The 21,581-nt window shown below is 41.5% G+C and overlaps 1 protein-coding gene across 9 annotated transcripts in view; it reads right to left on the bottom strand.

The window, feature by feature from the left end:
- The window catches only part of ARID1B (AT-rich interaction domain 1B), a 310,448-nt gene that overhangs the window by 121,573 nt on the left and 167,294 nt on the right, over positions 1-21,581 (bottom strand). For 6 of the 9 annotated variants that reach the window (XM_015858267.2, XM_015858262.2, XM_015858265.2 and 3 more), the window contains exon 5: positions 20,428-20,469. The exons of the other annotated variants lie outside the window; for them this stretch is intronic. In XM_015858267.2, the coding sequence (XP_015713753.1) occupies positions 20,428-20,469 (42 nt within the window). The remainder of the gene's footprint in view (positions 1-20,427; positions 20,470-21,581) is intronic. 9 annotated transcript variants of the gene reach the window in all.

Here is a 21,581-nt window from a genome sequence, read left to right as displayed (position 1 = left end):
ACAGCCAGCTAAATAATGCATTGCGTCCTCCGCTCATCTTTTATCATCCCAAATGACAGGTATTAGCATATCTCCCCAGTCAATTACAGTGCAGCGGAATAATCACAGCATAATTGGGCGAAAGCCACTCTAATCACCAACCCTGCAAACTCGCAGAATAAAAACTGAGTGGCAGTTCAGACAGGCCTTGCTCTTGTCCATGACTCCAGCCAACAAGCTTGGCAGGTCTCCATTTCCCTCTGCCTTTTAAAACTTATTTTTCAGGGCTAAACTTCGCAGCACATACACACACAACTCATTTGGTTTCCCTTAAAGGAGGGCCACGCAGGTTGATAAAAATTACCAAAATGCTGTCTGCTAACAAATGCAAGCTTGTAACGCAGAGCGCCTATTTTCTGCCCTTCAGATCATCCAGGCGGGCTCTGCTTTACAGACTAGCTTTGACAGATGGGTTTGTTGCTTGAGGTGAAAACTTTTACATTTCATGTTAGAGCAAGCAGCATTTCTTTTCCTTTAAGTATAAAGGTTTTAGTAGATCTAACATGGCTAGGCACTGCTTTAGATGGCACTGCTTACTGCAGACAGTAGCCTCCTGTTTTCCTGCGCTAGCAAGATGCCCACAAAGCATCATTTTTATTTGTTGCCTGTTTAAAACACCTAGCTTAGAACATAAAACAAATGCTTCATTTGTTAAACAAATAAACATGAGTAAATTAACATCAAATTGCTGTGTGCTCAGTATGAGCCAATGGGTGTGTCAACACTCACAGCCGTGGCAGTGGGGTGGCACTGCCCAAACCCCATGTGTGCTCTTTGGCATTGCTCTCTGCCAGCCCCACATGGCCCAGGGTCCCCTGAGTGGAAGGAAGCTTCAAGCACATAAAGAACTCAGGGAAATCAGGGCATGCATTCAGAAGAGTTTTTGATAATACTTCCTCAGGACAACTGAAATTTTCAAATGTGTTGCAAAGGTGGGGAAAGCTGCCTGGAATCCAATGGCCAGAATCTCTTCTTTGAAATTCTAGGTGAGATTTATTAAATGCTTGGCATCTGTTGGCATCAGTGGTAGCACATTTTGATTGTGCATATTTAGATGATTTACCTGTCATTTACCAAATGCAGAATGAAATGCTGCTGGAAAAAAAAGGGCGAGGAGACTTAAAGCTGTGCAGTGCAGTGTGTTCCTGCTGCCTGCACAAGATAAAGTGTAACCACCAGTTCTACTACTATAAGGTTAAGTGCATCTAAACAAGGAAAAGACTTTCTAGAAGCAAGGTTTAGGCAAGTCATGTACCTGTTTCATGGAACCACAGAATGGTTTGAGATGGAAGGGACCTTAATCATACAGTTCCAACCCACTGCTGGTGGGCAGGGTTGCCACCTACTGCATCAGGCTGCCCAGGGTTGTTTCAGTCAAAAGGGAAGGAGTTGCTTCCACCTATAGTTCAGCTAGAGCACAATGCTGTAATATGAATATAGCCTTCACTGCTTCATTTTCTACCCCTAGTTATGGGGGGAAAAGAGGTTAAAAGTAACATTCAGAACTCCCCCTTACCTTGTTGCAACTTCTTTGTAACCTACAGAACTGCAGCAAATACACTTGATCAGTGGTGACAGCCCCGTTGCTGCTTCCCAAAATAGAGCTGAATAAGACAAGGACTTTTTTTTCTTTTTTTAAAGAACATCTCATCTTGTGCAATGTCTCATCATACAGCTCTGCGTGCCAGCACTGCCATGCGGGGAAGCCAGGCAAACAGTTTGGTACTGAACTACTGCTGCAACACCAGGGAGCGAAGAACAAAAGCTTGTGTATTTTTAGGACAAAGACCCTCCTTACCACACATGCATCTTCCATAAAGCCCAACCTATAGAGCAACACCTTGCCATACACAGCCTGCTGCAGCTACAGTGCACAGCAAGAGTGGGGGGGGGGGGGGGGGGGGCGCGAAGAGGCTTGCAGCTGTCTGACATTATGGAAATGCTGGTGGAGGATTCTCTGATTCCTCCCCCTCGATGGAGATGAGTGTCCATGAAGATGAGGCAATTACTCAGCTTTCAGATCTGCTTCTTTCTTTTGTGCCACCGAGGAGCCTCCCAGGGCCGATGCCTGTCTCTTCTGCTAAGTGCTGAAGAGCAAAAGGCATACAAGCTGTACCGTTCCAACTCCTATCATCTCAAGTTCTTCTTATTCTCATTTTTGCTTAAAAATAAGCATAGGGTTGCTATACAAACACAATTCTCACTGTTTTTTTTTTTTTTTTTGAAGTCCCAGCGTTACTCTGTTACATCTCCAAGTCTGCTTACTTTTATACAAATAGGGAGATGATTCTTTCAGGCTCCAACTTATTACCCCTTATGTCAGGCACTATGCTACTCTCAACAGATTCACTGAAAATGATGAGACCTGGGGAGAAGCCAATCAATGAAAAATTTAAAAAAAAAAAAAAAAGGAAAAAACAAAGCCATTAAAAATTGGCTTTGAACTGACAGAAAACTTAAAATACATATATATATATATTCCCCTCTCTGTGATTGCTGATTTCACTTCTCTTCTGTATGAAATCCAGTGAACTAGTTAATAATGTGTTATGTCAAAAAAACCAACCCACCTGAGTTAGATGCTGTTACAGGAACCTTGATAAAGGCCCACAGACATTGCTTTTTATTTCTACGGTGTATTTACTGCTCATAAAATGTGTTCAATTGCTACTGAGAAGAGGTCTCTTCATTTCTCTCATGTAAGAAAAGCAGAGCATCACCCAACAAGCTTTGCCAACGCTGCCCTTCACATCCCTCTGTGTGAAGAAAGGCACCTTCTCTGTTCCTGTTTTTCCTTTCATCTTCCTGATAACCTGAAGATCAACATGCAGTTTTATGAAATTAACAACTTCGCTGCGAAGAAACCCACTAAGAGACCAAATACAGTTTTGCAGAAGCATGTCAGAAGAATCACTAAATAGACGTATGTGGGGAAAAAAGAGTGTGGGATTTGGTAGCTCATGACAGGAAGTTTTCCTATGAGCCAATGAGGTATTTTGAGGTGCAAGCAGCCCCGTTCCTGTGCCTCACAAAAGTTAGGACAGATCCAGCTGGGACAGTTTTGGGCAGTTCTACTTATCTACCTCATCACTTTGCTGCTTTTACAGAAAAATCACTAGAAGAGAATGAAAATGTGCCCCTGATGTGCTCGAACCCAAAACAAATCCATGTTTCAAGCTCTGATTTGTGATTCTCTGGACTACTGCAGCATATCTCCATCTGTCATAAGTTTGGCAGCTTTCCACCGTCAGTAGCTAAGGGTGGTAACACCCTGCACTTGTGCCATAACATTTGTCAAAACACCTCCCGGTAGGCACCTGATCTAAAAAACACACAGAGCCTCCAAACCACAGAACTCACACTCACCAACACTGCGTTACACTGACTGATGTTGGCTCACTGTAAGAAGTGCACAAAAGGAGGCTCATTACATCATCACCATGTTAGCCTAAGCTCTGCGTGTCACCTACTTAATGCCATCATCGTATGTCATATTTCTGATAAAGGGTTAAATCACCTCATGACAACTTCCCAAGCCATGAGCAAATAAATAATAAATATAAATAATAGATAATAATAAGAAGAATCTGAAATAATAAAGGCTCTGGAAATAGTAGCTTCTAAGACAAGAACTTCAGACAGACAGCAAACATGCTATGGAAATCCTTCCAACAACAGCTGGAATGAAAAACTGCTTAAAAATAAGTTTCCAAATCTCTATTATTTGGACAACCAACAACTGAACTTTGGAAGCCATGTTTCCTTTCATCCAAGACCATGATTCTGAAAGCAACAAATAGATCAAGTTCCACCTCTATTTCCTAGGGACGCAGCATTTTAATGCCTTCAAGATGCATGCAAATTTCTATCCAGCAAGGGAATTTCTGTGTTGAGGTTTAGAAAGTGCAAATGTGACATGTTGCAGCTGCCTTGCACATTATGAGATACATTCTCGTACTTTTGGACAATGCCTGTCTGCCAGACTATAAAAACAGAGAGACATAAGCTATGCAGTACTGTAGTCAGAGAAGCAAGCTTGGGTGGGGGTGGGGGAAAGGAGGAGTGGAGAGTGTATCACCCATCTCAGCTCTGCAGCAATGCCAGGGAATCCTGTATATGAGTCTTTGCTTCTCAGAACACTGTTGTGGTAATAAGCACCACAATGGTGTTTGAGTGCTGAAGACCGGTCTGCAGAGAAAGCAAGAAAAATGAATTCAAGAGCTGATGGGAAGATGTACTCTTTGAAGTGTTCATTAGAGAATTATAACCTATGATTCACACTAGAACTTAAAGACTAGTAAAGCGTATGGATTTGCAAAGGTGTTTAATAACACAGCAATTCTCTCCCAGGCACAAACTCTTCATGTCCTCACTATGGATGGTTGTAGAGAAACACAAAAGAAACACGCTGCCTGCTTCACAACTGCATTGGCTTATGTATAACAAGTGAGACAGCAGTATCTCTTTATCACTGAACTTTTATGATCGTTGTAGCGCTATAATTTATTTGAAAGTCAGGTTTGCATTTGTTTCATAGACTTGAGAAATGTTAAAATACTGACGTTTTTATTAAAATACTTTTCTTCCTTTTATTCTAACAGATTTTACAACCGTAATGCTTATTTATCTTTTTCAAGAATGCTCTAATAGTGTAATAATTATGACCTATGTTCAATTGACTTGACAACTAATGAGCCTTCTGTAACCCAAGTAAAATTCCCATAAGCTTTGATAAATTGCATAGATGTAATGTCGTTGCAACACTCAGCCACTGCTTTCCTGGAGTGAAACAGAACCAGCGAGGCAAAGCTGGGAGTATAAATTCCTCTGCTAAGATTTTGTTTTCCCACTGTGAATTAAGCTAATGTTTTTGCTCCTCCTTACTCTGGGAGGAGAGGGGCAGAGCAGGCAAAACACGCAGTTCTGTTCCAGCCCCCAAATCCTCAAATATGAGAAGGTTGGAAACAACAGGATCCTTCTGCTATTTAGAAGGACTTTTGAGCTAGCTGTATTCTACCATTACCAGGAAAGATGCCTCATTTTTTCCATAGCTCTTTCAGCACAACCACACCTACGACATGGGGATACCAATGCCTCAAAATTAACAGCAATTTCCATCCAAGACAAAATCAAGTTGTTTTGAGGTCCTACTGAAGGATGAAACACTACACACTTTAGTTACAGCTCAGAAGATTTTAAGAAAAAACTTAGATGGTTTCCAAAACAGGATTAGAGCTCCCCTTATCACAAGAATTGCTCTAAATACATGCCAAGCAATCAATCCCACACATAGACCTTCTCATCCCCTTTCTACACGCGCATGAATGAAATGGGAAAGCAGACACAGGGTTATTTCATTATCAAGGAAATGATATAATTTTTGGCTATCTAGAGCTTTCAAAATTCATATTATTTAATAAATTGTATAATCTTAAAGAAATTTTAGCAAAATTACTATTGTTTTCTTCTATAACGACATTAACTGAAATAGGAAGATCAATAAGGTAACTGAATTTGGGGAACTGTCACAACAAATGCTTTCTCTGGATGGAACTGTTAAGAACTGCTCACGAACTCTTCTCTGAAAGACATCCCAAAGCCCTGATGATGTTATTTTGGATGATAATATTTTGGAATTAGATGCCTGCTCATCATATGGGTTACCTTATAATTCCCTCACAGGCTGGTTCCACGTGTAATCAAACATTTTTGAGTTAGCGAAGATGATATACAGCTATGGAATAAAAATAATAACACAGGCCCCTTTTAAAACCTCCTTTTAAAATATCGCTTGCTTTCTGATTTGCAAGATGATATTCATTTAAGAACATAAACCATTTGTAAGCCCTTTAATAGTACTTCCTTGATGGGAATGTTCTAGAGATATTTATAATAATTATTATAAAGTAAAGCATTTTGAAACCCAGAAATACTACGTGCTGATTTTGAATATACTCCAAACACCAAACTCACATTCAAACTGCATTTAAAAGAAGCCACCTCCTTTCAGTTGTTGCACAATGCCTTGAAACTGAGAGCTTTTCTTCCCTGCACCTCTATGGTAAGTGCCAGCTTTGAGATCAAGACGCACACCAAAACACTGCATGGCCTTTCTGAAACTCTCGGGGCTGGCACCCAAAATACTCCTCCTAAATTGACTGCGCTACTTGTTTAAGCTCAGCAATGACACATAAGCAACAAGCAGCTCTGCAGGCAATCTACAGCGACAATCTCAGGAGCTTCTTTATTTTCACTTTAGAATTTAATACTGCTGCCATCCACCATACCGGTGCGTACAAAATGAACTCAAAGTATACAAAAAAATCTTAGATTGGGTTACTTTAGGTTGCAAATATACAGCTCTACAAATACTCAGAAAGAACTTATACACCTAAGCCTTTTCTAAGACTTTCCCAATGGAAGCATGAAAATTTTGGATATACATATAACAAAGTCAGAAAACTGACAGAAACCAACTCAGCTTTTCCAAGTTCTACAGTATACAGTGGAGAGCTCTAACAGACAACATTGATTTAAAACTGTTTTCCTCGTTATTTGGAGGTGCCTCTTCCTTTTTTTATATACACTTTTTGACAATAAAACGAGAAGGGGGCAAGAACAATTACAGAAACAAGGCAACCTGCTCTTAAATTGATTAGCCCAGATGTCAAAACAGTCACGTTCACTTTCACTAAATGTCTTTCCAGCAAAGCAAATCCACTCTCTCTTTTAGTCCAAGTGTCATATACAAGTGTACATATGCAAATATGTACTCTTCAATCCACTGACTGGTGTTTGATCAATTTACATAGGCAAGTGGCTCACTCAGACTCTCTGTGATTGAGGTTGCATGTCCCAGAATGTACAAAGCTTGTTGGCATTTGAAAAATTAAATTTGGGAAAACATATTATTTCACAGCTCTTTCCTTTACATCAGTAAAATACTGATGCATAAGAAATACTACACCTAGATAAGGGCGTAAATCAAAGATCAAGACGACAGACTTGTATCAAACATCAGCCAGCCCTTCTCTGTACCTCACACCTCCTTACCAAAACCTGCAGAAGAAATGAGCCTTAAGGGAAACAAGCCCTGAGTGAGACTGACCAAGCCTGCTGAGGTATGCAAGGAGACTGCACTCATTTGATCACACGTATTTCAGTGTAGCAAAAGCCATCTTTCACTTCTAAATTAGAACACACTGGACTCAAATAGCTTTACAGAGTAAAACTGGAAGTGAAAGACTAAAATAAGAAGAGACATTTTTAACCAGGAGAAAGATCTGGAAGTCTGTGCAGATTGCAGAAGCTTTTTTTGTTACCTTAAATATGAGCCAGTAGAAAAAAACAGAATGCTAATTTTTCTTTTCTTGTAAGCACAGCAATCACCTGGGCCTCACCAAAGGTCTGTTTCAAATTTGGCCTGCTGTGGCCCCCAAGTCTAGAAAGACTTCTGGATCCCCATAACTTTTGGCATTTGAAAAATCCCTCTGACTGAGAGCTGCTGGTTTTTTTGGCTAAGTATGAGCACACAGCTTTGAGGCTGTTTGAAGAAGAAAATGAAGGCCCGAAGCACTGACATGAGCTAGATATGCTAGCCACTCATCAGATAAAAACCACGGAAGCCTACAAAGAGGAAAAAATGGTCAGCTAAGGATGTAAGAAACCAACAGGTCAGAAATCCTCCTAAAAAATAAAATAATAATAATCAGAAGTGCAAGCTCTGCAAAGTAGTAACAAAAGCATCTGACTGGCTCAACAATGCGAGACAAATCCCTGCCTCCTCACAATGGCTGAATGCTGCCCACACAGAGCACTGAGCACCTTGGGGCTGGGCAGGGCCTGGGGGGTGTCCCACAGGCCTCAACTCTGCCCTGTGCTCAGTAAAGAAATGGTGAGCAATAGCTACAGCGGGAAAAAATGAGAAAAGGCACCAGATGACAGCATGTAATATTGTTCTTAATTACTTGCAATTATATCACAAGGTAATCTGATATTCCAGGGATCCCTGCAAAAAGAACACACTGCAGACTTGTGAAATGCTTCTCTCCTGGACTGAAGATGTGGTTCTGCCTGGCAGCCTGCAGGAAACCTGTGGTACTCAGGAGAAGAGAGAGAGAATGCTTTGGCCTCAGCTACTGGGGCTTAGACAGGAGGGAGACTGAGTTTTTGTTAAAAAAGAAATCTCTCAAGCTGGGGGGCCCCACATCTGTGTAGGCCCCCACCAGAACAGGGCAGCAAGCTGAAGACCCTGAGAAACTCCCTGTGTACCTTATGGGAGGGTCCAGTATGGCATGAACCAGCCAGAGAAAACAAGATGAGATCAGCAATTATCCCTGCTTTCAGTCCATTCAAAAATCCTGCCAAAAAAAGGAAACTATAAGGTTAAATATAAACGCACAGGAATTAAAATTATACACAGATATGTGTACGGAAATACACAGCTCTGCATATATACATTCATGTATTTGTGTAAAAATACAGTTCCGAGTGTTTTAATAGAAATGAGCACAAATTGATTTAAATTAACCTCTGAGCATACTGGCGAGCCAGCACAGTAATTAACTGTGCTATTTATTAATTATTATAAGCAAACCAACTGTCCCTTCTCTTTATCTCTCCAATAAAAACAATTCATTCCTAATCCACACCAGCTGCAGAAACTTTTATGAAATGTTACATAAGGTAATAAAATAGCTCCAGCTTTAGGTCCGTGGTATCCGGTTCTGGCCCTCAATCATTCGTGTCAGATTATAATCTCCAGGAAAGAGGTCTGCGTTACTCAAACAATGCAGTGCCTCACTGGCACACGCAAGCACACCACCAGATTTATTTATTTATTTTCCAATTACACAGCAATAGACTCTGACTACCACAGATCAGTCACGGAACGAGATAAATCTGCATGAAGGAGAAAGACCAAACGAACTGCGGGGTGGGGTAGGGGGATGCAGTTTGTGGTATCAGGAAAATGAAAGCAGAAGCAAAAAAGGAAGAAGGACAACAGGAATCTACCTTTGTTGAACAGGTTTCTAGTAATATCTGCTGGCTGTTTCTTTTTACCGGTCCTACTAGTTAATCTACCACAATCAAAAACCGGAGTGGGCACAAAACAGAAAATATCTAATAGTTAAGATCAATGTGGGATATATGACACAAAATGGATTTCCACGTGCTAAATTCAGCAATGATTACTGCCATCCAATTGCTTGTACAGCATACTCTGACTATTAAGGAGGCAGGCAGGGGGAATATGGAGCAAAATGAAGGCAGAAATGCGTTGATTCGGATTACTGCTTAGCAAATTTGCTTTTGCTTTGCTAGGATGTTACTTACATCTTCCTTTGTGCTTCATAGCACAATATACGTTTTGAAGGCGGCTGGTCATAGCAAACTCTTTATTTTGTTTTTGTTTTAAAACGGTGGTAATTTGCACACCCTGACACCTGCTGATTTCATGCCCTGCCTTTTCCTGTCAAAGCCCATTCTCTGCTTTCCATGCAAGGAAATCTCATTTATCAAAATTCTGTTAGCGTAAGGGGAAGGGCTACGCTGAGCTGAGCCGTGGCCTTCATTAAACATGCAGAACATAAACTGCTGACACTAAGCATAGTCAACTTGCAGCGTGGCAGAGGAGGGGAAAAGGAAAAAGAAAAAAAAGAAAAAAGAGCAATGGTGTGATGGGGACATGGGAATAAAAGCCACAGTTTTGCAAAGCATTTAAGTCAGACTGAAGTCAGTGAGATTTAATCACAGACCTGAAGTTAAGCGTGTGCTTAACTTTGCCAAACAGAAATAGATCACTAAATAATGAATGGATCGTTCTATTTCTATTTCAGGGAACATGGACACTTTGTTCTCCAGATCATTCCCCAAGGGAGCGAAACAGTCGAGGGGGAAAAAGGTAACAAGAAGGAGAAAACAGTCCCCTCTTCAGCTAGAAATACCAGTCTGCATAAAGGAACTATATGCTCTGTTTAATATAATGAGATTAAAATGGCTGGTATCCATCATTCAGGTTTCACTGGAGAGAAGAAAAACAGTCACCATTACATTCACTAATTTCAACAGGGTAGGAAAAAAAGGTTCTTCTGGACAAGAATGAAGAACACTTTGTAAATTTGGAAGAAGAAAGCACGTAAACAGAAATGCAGCAGAAATCAATATTAGGGCTGAGGGGGAACAATGTGGCTTTTGAAATTTCCAATTCAGTTGCTGTTCTTGATTTTTTTTTCCCCTCCTTTAATTCTCCAGGATAGCTGTGTAATGCTGCCTACAATAGAAACTTGAATTTAATAGGCACGAAGCAGAAGGTGTGTAGCATTTTCCTCTGATCACAAGGAACAAGCACTTAGCTGTAAGAGAGATCCACAATGAGTCACTGCAGGGAGGAATCAAATGCATCACAGGTACACGCAAGCCTTTTTTATTATTATTGTTCCAACTGAAAACACGTTATAACTTACAGAGCTAGAAAAAAAATATATCTCCGTTTTAAACCTCCTAATCTTACAAAAATACGTACTATCCCAATCATCTCTGCCTGCATTCATGCAGTTCCAGTGCAGGCTGAGGAAGACGAATGCAAAGGGGAGTGGGGAGGGAAGGTCAGCCTTTTCTCTATAACCTTTATTTGCTATTTATCAATAAGCTAAGGTAATCATTTGCAGTTGAAGCTGTCTAAATACCAAAGGAATGACTTCCCATCAAGTTTCAAACAGCAGCTAAAAGCTATTTTAATATTCATTATCTAAAAAAAATAATCATATTAACATTTTCTGATACTTTGACATCTCTTCAATAGTTTCCAAAGTTAATACGAAATTAAAAGTACTGCAGAACTAATTCTGATTCTGCTTTCCTTTCACATACTGAACATCACTGTATTCCAGAAAGAATAGCACTTAGCTGTAATCAACCAGCACCTAACATGGTACTTGTTTTTCTTGCATCTTTCAGGGTTCTGCATACACATAATCTAGATAGAAGAGAGCAGAAAGTACACACGCTCATGGCAATGGGGCACACACATTAATCATTCCCTGGAAATAATTTCTGTAGATTATTTTTTAAACACACATGGCATACACTTAACAGAAATCAATAGCAGCTTTCATAGTAAAAAGCCCTAACAATGCTTTTTCCCTGACATCACAAATAAACCAGAATGGAAAGGCCCAGTTCTTAAACCTTCCCTTTGTATTTGTAACCCTTGCTGTATTTTCAGCTATTTTTTTTTTTTTTTTTTTTTAACATTTTTTCTGGTCAACAAGACACTGCAGCCTTCCAGACAGAGCTGCACACCACATGGCACCATTCAGCTGTATATCTAGGTCAGCTTGCATTTTTAATGTGCTCCATTAGCTTTCCCTTGCTCACTGTATCAAGTTTAAACTACAACTTCTCGCTTTCAAACCTTTGTATAACTAAGCCTGGTAGCACCCAGGATCCAAAGAATATCATCAATATCTGTCACATTTGTTCCACCATGGAAACCAATTCTAATGCTATTTAATTCCCTTAATTTCATGCCATTTCCAAGCCTGGAATCCCCGTATTTCTCCTTCAAGATCCTCTTCCATAATGCAGCTGGTAAAATACACACACACACATATATATATAATAGAATTGCTTAAAACAAAACAAACGCAGGCTTTAGCTCACATAACTCCTTCCTCAGCACTATTTGGGGCAGCTTAACAACTCTGACCTTGGCAGCATTCTGCACAAACCAGAGCTAAAAACTAGGAGTTAATAACCATATTATAATAACCACTCACAGCTATACTACTGTAAAGCTTCTGCACGCAATCATATGTGTTATAATGATATTAAGTCACTTAGATGCTACAAAAGCCAGTTCCACACGATTCACTTCACTGCTTTCCTTCATAAACAGCAGCTACACATTCCTCAAAATCTCTTTATTAATTTTTAAATTAGTATGTATTCTGCGTTGTTCTCACAAGCACTTTGAGGGCGTGTATCCCTCCACCAGAGCACAACCCTTGCACAAGGATTAGAGCTGTAAAACCGCCTCAGATATAGGTTACATTTACGAGGTAATCAGTACATCTGTTCTGACACAAGGAATAGCGCTGCAAGAACGTATCACAGAAGGCTCGGGAAGATTCAAATAGATCTTGAAAAAGAGAGAAGGTGGGGGGGAGGGGAAGGGAATCAGCTGGTGGAATGAAAACAGTCACGTTACACTGACGCTGAGCTGTGGTGCTTGTTTTGCTCCAGATTAAAACATTAAGGCAAGTTTTACAGCAGAGATTATAAATCTGTCTGCTTTCCATTCCAGGTAATACCAGGGACTCTGTAATAGAATCACAACACCACTGCACTAGAAATATATCACAGTTGTGCGTGCATCATATTAAGCGATTAAAAGCACTGGGATAGTACAGAAATTATGCCAAAACCATGTGTAATTTTCATCTTCCTCCTAAAATATGATACAGAATAATTAACTGCTCACAGAGAAAAATCGAAGAAATGACCTTGAAAAACAAAATTTTCCGGTGTCATTCTAATCCAACACAATTATCCATCAAAATCCCCAATTCAATAGAAAACTCATCTCATATGAAGAATTCCCTTAAAAAAAAAAAAAAAAGGAAAAGAACTGAATAATTGAGGATTTCAAGTTACAAGATAACCCTTTTGCAATAGATGTGTGCATCCAGTAAATCCCCAGCTTCTAGGCTACTGGCCTTGTTTTTTTCCCCTTGAAACCCACTTTTTCTCACAAAGCACGGTCTGAAGCCATGCATGGTACACACCTCACCCTGCCTCAGAAAAAAAAAGGGAACTAAGGCCCCTTCTGCCCAACAACTTTCTCGTTTTCTCCTTCAATTTCCATTCTTCAAACCAGCATTAGTTCTAACAAGCTGACCACGCGGTGTTTAAGCAGCCACGCTGCAAAAAGCTCAGTGTTGTTCTACGTGTGCATTCCTGGCTTGTGTTGTTAGAAAGAAGTAATATCCAAAAAAGCAAAGGAATAAACAGGAGGGAAATTTGAAAAGCTGCGGTTCCTTTGTTGTCGTTGTTTTGAGGCGCAGTGTGAATGGGCTCCTGCTTCCTGCGCTAGGTGGGGCTCTGGCCCCAGGCGGTGGTTCTGGTCGCACCAGTTGCACAGCCAGGTACAACTTGCAGCAGAAAAAGAAAGCAGGTCTAACCTGCTCTCCCAATCAAGAAAGAACAGCAAACTATTTGCAAGCCTTCGGTCCTGCCCTCTTCCCACCCCCAAACAAAGAGACCACCTGCCTAAACACTTAAAATGTGCAGGTATTTACAAGCAGCCGCTGCGTTCCAGTTGTCAGATGAGTTCTCAGCAAATCTGATATGCCCTCCAAGTTCAAAACAACTGTATAAATCAAACGGGCCACACAGAACTGTAAAGGACCCACAGCACTGCAGAACAGCATCCTGGTTACACTTTAACAGCCTGAAGTTCAGCTGGAGACAACCATTAACAGAAGGCTGAGCCTGATACTGGCTAACCTACACAGAAATGCAGGGCTGCAAGGCCTCGGCACCATCGCCAATTACAAGAATAGGGCAACAAAAGAAAGACTGAGAAAATAATTCTGTGTGTGTGTGTGTGTGTGTGTGGTAATTCATACTGCATCGTAGCAATTGGTGTGAAATGGAGAGTTCCATCAGATCCTCAAGCTGATGTGTGCTGCCATCACAAAACCAGTATTATTATTTGGTGGAGTCTCCTTCTCTGGAGATATTCAAGACCCACCTGGACGCCTACCTGAGCAACATGGTGTAGGGAGCCTGCTTTGGCAGGGTGGTTGGACTCGATGATCTCTAGAGGTCCCTTCCAACCCCTACAATTCTGTGATTAAAGGCTGCACTTGCTGATCCCATCTGATTGGGAACTGTGAGCCTGCAAGTTTCAAGGGCTGAGAGGCAGATGTGACATTCCCCCCTCTGCTCACACCAGCCCTCCACAATGCTCAACAACTCTGGAAACAACTGCTCCCCAGGCCCAGTCCCCAAGCCTAACCCTGAGGCCTGCAGTATTTATTTGACTAGCACCACAAGCTGCTTCACACTGAAAGGTGCATTAAACATGTATTTACCAGCACTTTGGGTCACTGGAGGGAAGTCCAGCAGTACAAGTAGGAAGGAGCTGGGAGGGCACTGTGACCAGCAGGTGCTTGGGGAGTAGGTTTTGATGGGGCACCACACTCCTGGTCTGATGTCATCCTCCAGGTGGTCAGATACACTACTCAGCAGCCCTCAGGACAGAGCCAGAGTACAACTAGAGCTCCAAGTTCCTCTCCGCCCATCTAATCTGCTGGTATTGCCTCTTAATTTCTATAAAACTAATCAGAAAATTAGATTTGCTGAAACTGAAATTACCCAATGTAAAGAACTATTGGTTACGTAGGTGAAATTCTTCTAAAACATTATCACAGCTGTTCAGTTCTGTGTTTGCTTGTCCTGAATACCAAGCAGTGATCTGAATAGGCCCAGGCAAAACATGCTAAAGTCGCTGCTACTCACTAGTGCAAAAATGCTCCAACACATCTGTGTGGCGTCCCTAAGCCCTGCTGAGAACCCTAAAAGAGCACATCAAAAGAATGCCTTCCTCACTGCTCTTAGCAAACAGCCAGCACAGAAGGCACTCAGAAGACTTCAGCAATCCTAAAACACAGCTTTAAAAACGACTCAAAGAAAGAAGGCTGGAAAATCCTTTTAGACATCTCTGAACACCTCAGATAAAACAACTCCACAAAGAAAACAGCAACAACAGAGCCGGTGAAACATGTAATCCTAATTCTGCTCTGAGCAGTGAAACAGAAGTTACTGGAGGCTAATATGAATATCTATTCTTTTTAAGCTGCAGCAAATCCAAGAACTTATTTATAACCCTCCAGATTCCTAAGTCAACAGTGCACGGATCTAAATTAGGGCTCATTTCTCTATACATTCCTACATACTAAAGACACACACACGCATTCCAAGTGTCAACATATCAAGACAGAGCTAATTCAGACACTTAAAAACATCCTCTTCCTGAGCAGGATTAACTTCAGAACAATTTTACTTGACTTTGAAGATGCAACTGTTGTAAGCAACCACCAGATGGCAGAAGCAGAGGCTATGAGAGCCTCCAACAAAAGAAAGCCGTTTTAAAAAGGCATACATTAAAAGAAAACAATTTTTATGCTTACTTTTCTTCTTGCGTGGCTTCTCTCCTCCTGCTTTCCAAGAAGTATTATTTTGTGCCAATCAACCTAATAAACATCTCCAAAAAATACAATTAACAAACACAACAGCCTCCTGAGAAGATGTTTTCTCAAATGGCATCTCTACTCCATCTCGCAGCTCAAGGCTTCCGTATTATGGATACCGTCAGAACAGTTTCCTTCTGGATTTGCACAGTCATAACTCAGACTCAGCCACCAAATGTATTCTCTTTGGTGTCCTACACTTCAAATCAGGGAGCAGACACACAGCTACACCGTGCAGCTGTGTTTTCTCTCAGGATCTGAACTTCTAGTACCTGGAGTGTGAAAGCAAGCAGGCTGCAGAAATGCACTGTAATGCACTGAGTACTGGAATAAAGCAGCAGTTGCAAGGTGAACTAAAGCAAAACAAAACCTTAGTAAGCTTGAGTAAAAGCAGCAGGGGTGGGAGGAAAAAGAGATTTTAGTCCCGAGCACCATCGATTCTTAAAACCCTATATCCTGTGTCAGAGAAAGAGCATTAAAAAAAAAAGACGCAACCCAGCGGCAGACATTTACAAAGTCTTAGGCATAGACTCCGTCAATAAGTTGCAGAATGATTAAGTTACGGCGATGAGGTCACCACTTCACGCTGTGCCACAAAACAACACCGCGGCCGCTTCCACCAACACCACCGGAAGCTCCACTGGGCTGACAGAGCCGCACCAGAAACACCACCCCCAAGGCACTTCTTTACCAGAGCTGCAACTCTGATTCCCCCACCAAAGAGTAATCCTTCCTGCTGTACTTCTCCTCCCCAAGGAAACACAAGGTCACCCAGCAGCGAGCACATTCCTCGGGGCTGAGCAGCGGTCCCTCAGCACCAGCAACACGGCCCCCAGGTGCGGCTGGTATCAATACCAAACACTGCGCTGTGGGAACGTGCTTTGGTGAGCTACCAGCACCCCTGCCAAACACCGTGGGGCTCTCGCCTGCCCCATTTCCAAGTGACACCTGCACATCACTAATCCAGTTGCCGTTTATTTCCATATGTCAAATTACAATCTTTACTTGTGCAAAGCGACATAATAGTAATGATTAAGCCAATTACATCACAACACAGCTTAAAAGTACACACAATGGGAGGATTAAAGCTGGCTCCCGAGCAGGAGAGCCCTGTTCTAAGCGAGCCCCCCCACTGTGGGGACACAAGCGTCTTTTTCCCCACTGACACGCAGCCGCCAGTTGCCACGAGCACAGATCTGTGTGAGCACCACGCGGCCGGCCCTGAGTGCACGGCACCCACATGGCTGCCACCAGACGGCCGCGTGGGCGAGCAGATCCTGGCCTGCTCCGCCGGGTGCAGCCACCTCCACCACTGTATTTGGGTCAGGTTGGAGTTGGCAGCACGGGCCCTGGGGAAGGGAGGGGACTTGGGGATGGAAAATCGAGCACAAAAAGGAAAGAAGCCAAGCATCTCATTCTCTTCACAGGGCCAAACGCAGTTTTCAACCTATCTGAATTATTTACCACTGATTTCTACACCATAACGCCAACAAACACCAACCTCACGCAGCAACAGAACATTGGTTAAATCTTTACACAGTAACCAACCTTTCAGAGTAGTAAGTTCAATTCTAACAATAATTGAGCATCTAAATCTCCTGGGATTTAAAAACCTCAGACAGACACCATTACTTTTATTTGTTCACTGCCTTGGTGTTTAAAATCAGCATCACTCAAAATGGTTAAACCTTTCACCTCCTATTACTGCTCTACACACCTTAATCCTTTTTCATGTCTTCATACCCCTCCTAATTTTCTCCACCATCTGGGAGTGCTGGTCCCATCTGCCAAAATCTATCTTCCTATTCCAGCTAAAATCAGCACAAAATAAATCGGTACTGTTAGTATTTTACATGTCATCATTAGGCTTTAATAAGATTAACAGGGCTGAAAGAACTTCCAACTTATAAATGCATTCTTGTGTGCTGACTGCAGACTCAGGCGGACACCGCTCTATCCAGTCACTCTATATGAGGTTCTCCACAAGTACAGTTCCAAAGGAACACACTGTATACGTAAGCTTATACTCAGCAGGATTGGATGCGCTGTGCACAACTGGCAGTTGTCTGTCCCACATCACCCATCAGCTGCTCATGATTTGCTGGGTGGTCATTTCACCCACATCTCTGCATCAACAACTACAAACATCACAACCATTTTAAATATTGAAAGATCAGCCAAAAGCTGGATTTTTTTTTTTCTTTAGGATACATGCGTGCGTACAAACACACACAAAAGATGCGTGTATAAGTAAAACCAAACACCCCATATGCCACCTTCAAAAATGCTACTACGGCAAGCTGACAGCTTACCAAAATTAGCAAAACAAAAAACCAAACCAAACCAAAACTTCTCTACCATCCAACCAAAGGACAGCAACACTACCAAATTTGTGCATATTCATACTTAGCAAACATCACTTTTTATTTCCATAGCTTAAACTTCTGTGATCTGTAAAAGAGTACTGAACTTCCTTATGCACAGAAGAAAGAGGGTCCAATCAATGCCTTATATTCTACCTTTGTTTTGGGAAGATTGCTTTCTTATTAAAATGGTGAGATGGAGGGAACGTTCTGAAGGACGATTACTAGCGGACTGCAGTTTGCACCTGTTCTGTGTTTACAGAGTGAAAACAAGGCTTGGCAATTCAAGGTACCTCTTCCCTGGGCTTATTTACAGTGCGAAACAATAGCTTTTGTTTCAATTTTCTTTGCAAAAATAAAAGACTATTCTGTCCAATCAAAACACATACCCTACATCAAATACACCCTGCAGCCGATTTCTACGCGTGCTTATCCTCCTGATTATCGATGGCTCAAAAGACTACGTCATCCAGATCTTCCCTTTGCAGCCAACAACTACGGTGAGGCTGAACAATGTTGTGCTGTCTCATCCAGCATGTGTTCCCGGGAAATGGCCCCATTCACTGCCAGCAAGCAGTGAAGGAAAATGTAAGACTAAAAGATAACGTTGTAAGCTCTTTCTGCATTTCAGAAATACTCCTTTTCAAACATGGTATCCCAACATCTACAGGAAACACAGCCTATTGACATCCCTAAAACTAAGTTATAAGCATTCATAGATTGGTGGAATGAGTATAGTCAAGAGATCAGACATCCTCTGCCACAAACAATGTTTCTGCATGTGCATACAGACTGGACTTTTAATGTTAGCTGCTGGGACAGATGCTCCACTCAAAACTGTCAAGATAAGCCCCCCAACTGCCTATGTTAGACCTGGAAAAGAAATTCAGGCTAAAAGCTTGTATCAAAGAAAGAGTTATTAAATGCAAACTAGGGCCTTACATATTCCTCAGCTATGCTGCATGACATCTTCCATACTAATTTGTCTCCTGACTTAAAAAATTATTTTTTCTTTTAAAAATTGTGTTTATATGCATTCTCCGTGGGCATACCAACATAACAGAGTTACTAACGCTGATGTCTCCTTGTGACAGACAGTAGAGGAAGTGTTTTTTAAGGGAGAGGAGGCTTTCACAGAATGCCTAAGTAGAGAGCTAAGATAAATTCCAAGATTAATGAATTTGGAATGATACATTGACCTTTTTCTTGTTTTAGAAGAAAAAAATAAATAGACAAAGTTCCTAGATATATCTAGTTTATTACAGAGTGTAAGAATACACTCAATAAGAATACTTCCTTAAGAGAGTAAAATGACCCAGTTGGTTCTGAAACTGAATCGCACAGATGATTTCCTTGGGACTCCGGAAGATGATGTCAAGCGTCAGCAATAGGATTGGTTTGGTTTTGTAAAACTAAAGCTTAGCAACAGAACATTCTTATTGCCTTTGGTAGTAAGAAGCAGCTTCAAACAATGAAGACAACTGGAATATTGAAAAACACCCTGCAAGTTTAACCAAAAAAAAAACCCAAAACAAAATCCAGCAAGAAGCCCCATCCACAGTGTTCCAGTTCTAGGAGTCACTGGCTACAATCACCTCCAGTAATACTGCTGTTTACCCACCTAGTACGAAAGACTGTGGAGATAACTGCACAAGTGCTGACTCCCGAGGTTTATTAAATATTTAACAAATATTCTGTGTGCATGCTGAGTATTAAATAATAATAAAAAATAAAACAAAAACCAGAAAATGCTGCAGAATATTATATGTTAAATACTTCAAATAATACCAGAGCAGCGCAGTTCATAATAATTCTTTTAAATCACTTTATCACATATCAACATAAAAAGTGCAGTACAGACACAACTCTAAATTCTGGCACCATAAATATTTAAATGCTTTTACAGCTTTTTGTTTTTTTTCCCCCCGTGGGTTAATTTTGTCTACAGTATTCTTGTAAAAACTTGGAAAATTTATTTCATTTTTTGCTTATTTTTTTTTCCACCTTGACATTAAGTAACAGCATTGTTATTTTCTCACCTGCTGTAGTACCACAGCACGGGGACATTCGGCAGCAGGAAACTCTTCGATGTCATGCTTTAGCCTACTGTTTCTCTCATCTCCTCCTTCCCTTCCCATACCCACTCTCTTCCTAGTTAAACAGATATTGCCTACACACAATCTGCCTTTTCCTAAAATCATCTGCTAATAACATTCAATTAAAACCACACTTGTTGCCATGAGGCTCGCTGGCCAAAGAAATTCAGGCAATAACTACGGTACTGCCCACCCACTTCGCAGAGCAGGTTTCAAGTGTTCTCTCCAACACGCGTGCTGTATGCCATACACTGATCTACAACTGCACACAGGGTGATCCAGCTGTTCAACACTCTACTTTCCATTTGCGATGCACTGTGAAAAAGGACCGTGAACAAAGAGGCTTACTCAACAGACTTCAAAGCAGGTAACAGCTGGGATTTTTGAGTGCAAATCTATGGAATGCAAACAAACCCAGCAACAAGACAACTTAAAAGTTCCCTGTTTCCACATGGCCTTCCCCAGGTAGTATCTACACAAGTGTTCTATACAGAGTAACAGAGCCAACGTGTCTGCCTTACAACGCCACACCTAGGGGAAGGTCTTCAGACCAGTGGATATAAGACACAGGATTCTCAATTCTTAGACTAAAAACTGCCATCTTCCTTGACACCACATCCAGCAATTTAAAAAGACGGGACCTACAGAGCAAAACTGCATTGAACTACAGACCTTGTGTCCAAATGTAGCATCCTCGGAGGCCAAGACTTCAACCTGCAATTATAAGGAAAAAGATCATTTCAAACGTAGCCACTACCAGTAACCTCTCCTGAGCACAGCACCATAGTCCAGGCAGAGCAGAGTTTTCCACAAAAGACATCAACTTGGATGAGCCCAAGGAAGGTCTACATAGAGCAGGATATGCTGAATTAGCAGCTGCTAACAAAACCTCAAAAGAGAAGAAACAGAAACTCAACCTATCTGTCAGTACCCCAACATGTAACGAAGTGCAACAGGAACACTTCTCTCCAAGTGCCTTCTGGTTACACCAAAAAGCTGCCTGAGCACAACCTGCACCACCTGCTGTGACAACTCCCTCTAAAATTAAAGACTGGCAACAGCTGAGCTCTTCGCATTACCATCTGACAAGGCCTAGTGCACCTGCATCAGCACTGAGTGGAACTGCTCCAGTTGGAAGCTCACTGGCCCAGGCCTCACTCGCGGGCTCCTTCCCTGCCTTCAGCAAAGCAAATTCTTTAAGAACTGAAGCATTCAAGGAAGATGAACTGCTCCGAGGCCAAGACTACCCAGGAGCACGTTACAGCAAGTGTCTGAAAGCTTGAGGACCACAAGCTGTGAGGTGACCTAACGGTGCCCCAAATCCAACACACCTTGCTGGTTGCCATGTAGCCACTGTTCCAAGAGCTGATATGCATTAATCTGGGACAACAGATGCAGAAAAACAGGCACACTGATTTTTCATTAGTCTCCTTAAAAATACTTCACACTTCAGCACCTTTCACCTGAGAACCTCAGTGCTTTTACAAATTCTAATTAATTAAGCTTCCCAATACACCAGTGAGGCAGGAAAATGTCATCATCCCAATATGCAGAAAGCAGAGCGAGGCAGAAAGAGGTTAAATAATTTCTTAGCAGTCATGTGCCAAACAAGGGACGTGACTCAGGAAAAGGATCCCAGATTTCTACTCCCAGGCTTATAGTTTAACAACTAGGAAATTCTCTATTTCTCTGATTTACATCCTATTTAAAATGCCTACTGCTGCATTATAATTTATATAACTAGTATAACTATAACTAATGTATCTAATCTCCAGTTTAACTTAAGAAGAGTGAAGGATTTAAAGCAAATCAAGACAGAAAAAATG

This window comes from Coturnix japonica, chromosome 3, assembly GCF_001577835.2.
Source record: "Coturnix japonica isolate 7356 chromosome 3, Coturnix japonica 2.1, whole genome shotgun sequence".
Classification (NCBI taxonomy): domain Eukaryota; kingdom Metazoa; phylum Chordata; class Aves; order Galliformes; family Phasianidae; genus Coturnix; species Coturnix japonica.
The sequence above is the reverse complement of the archived record's forward strand: the minus strand, read 5'-3'. Positions and strand labels throughout refer to the sequence as shown.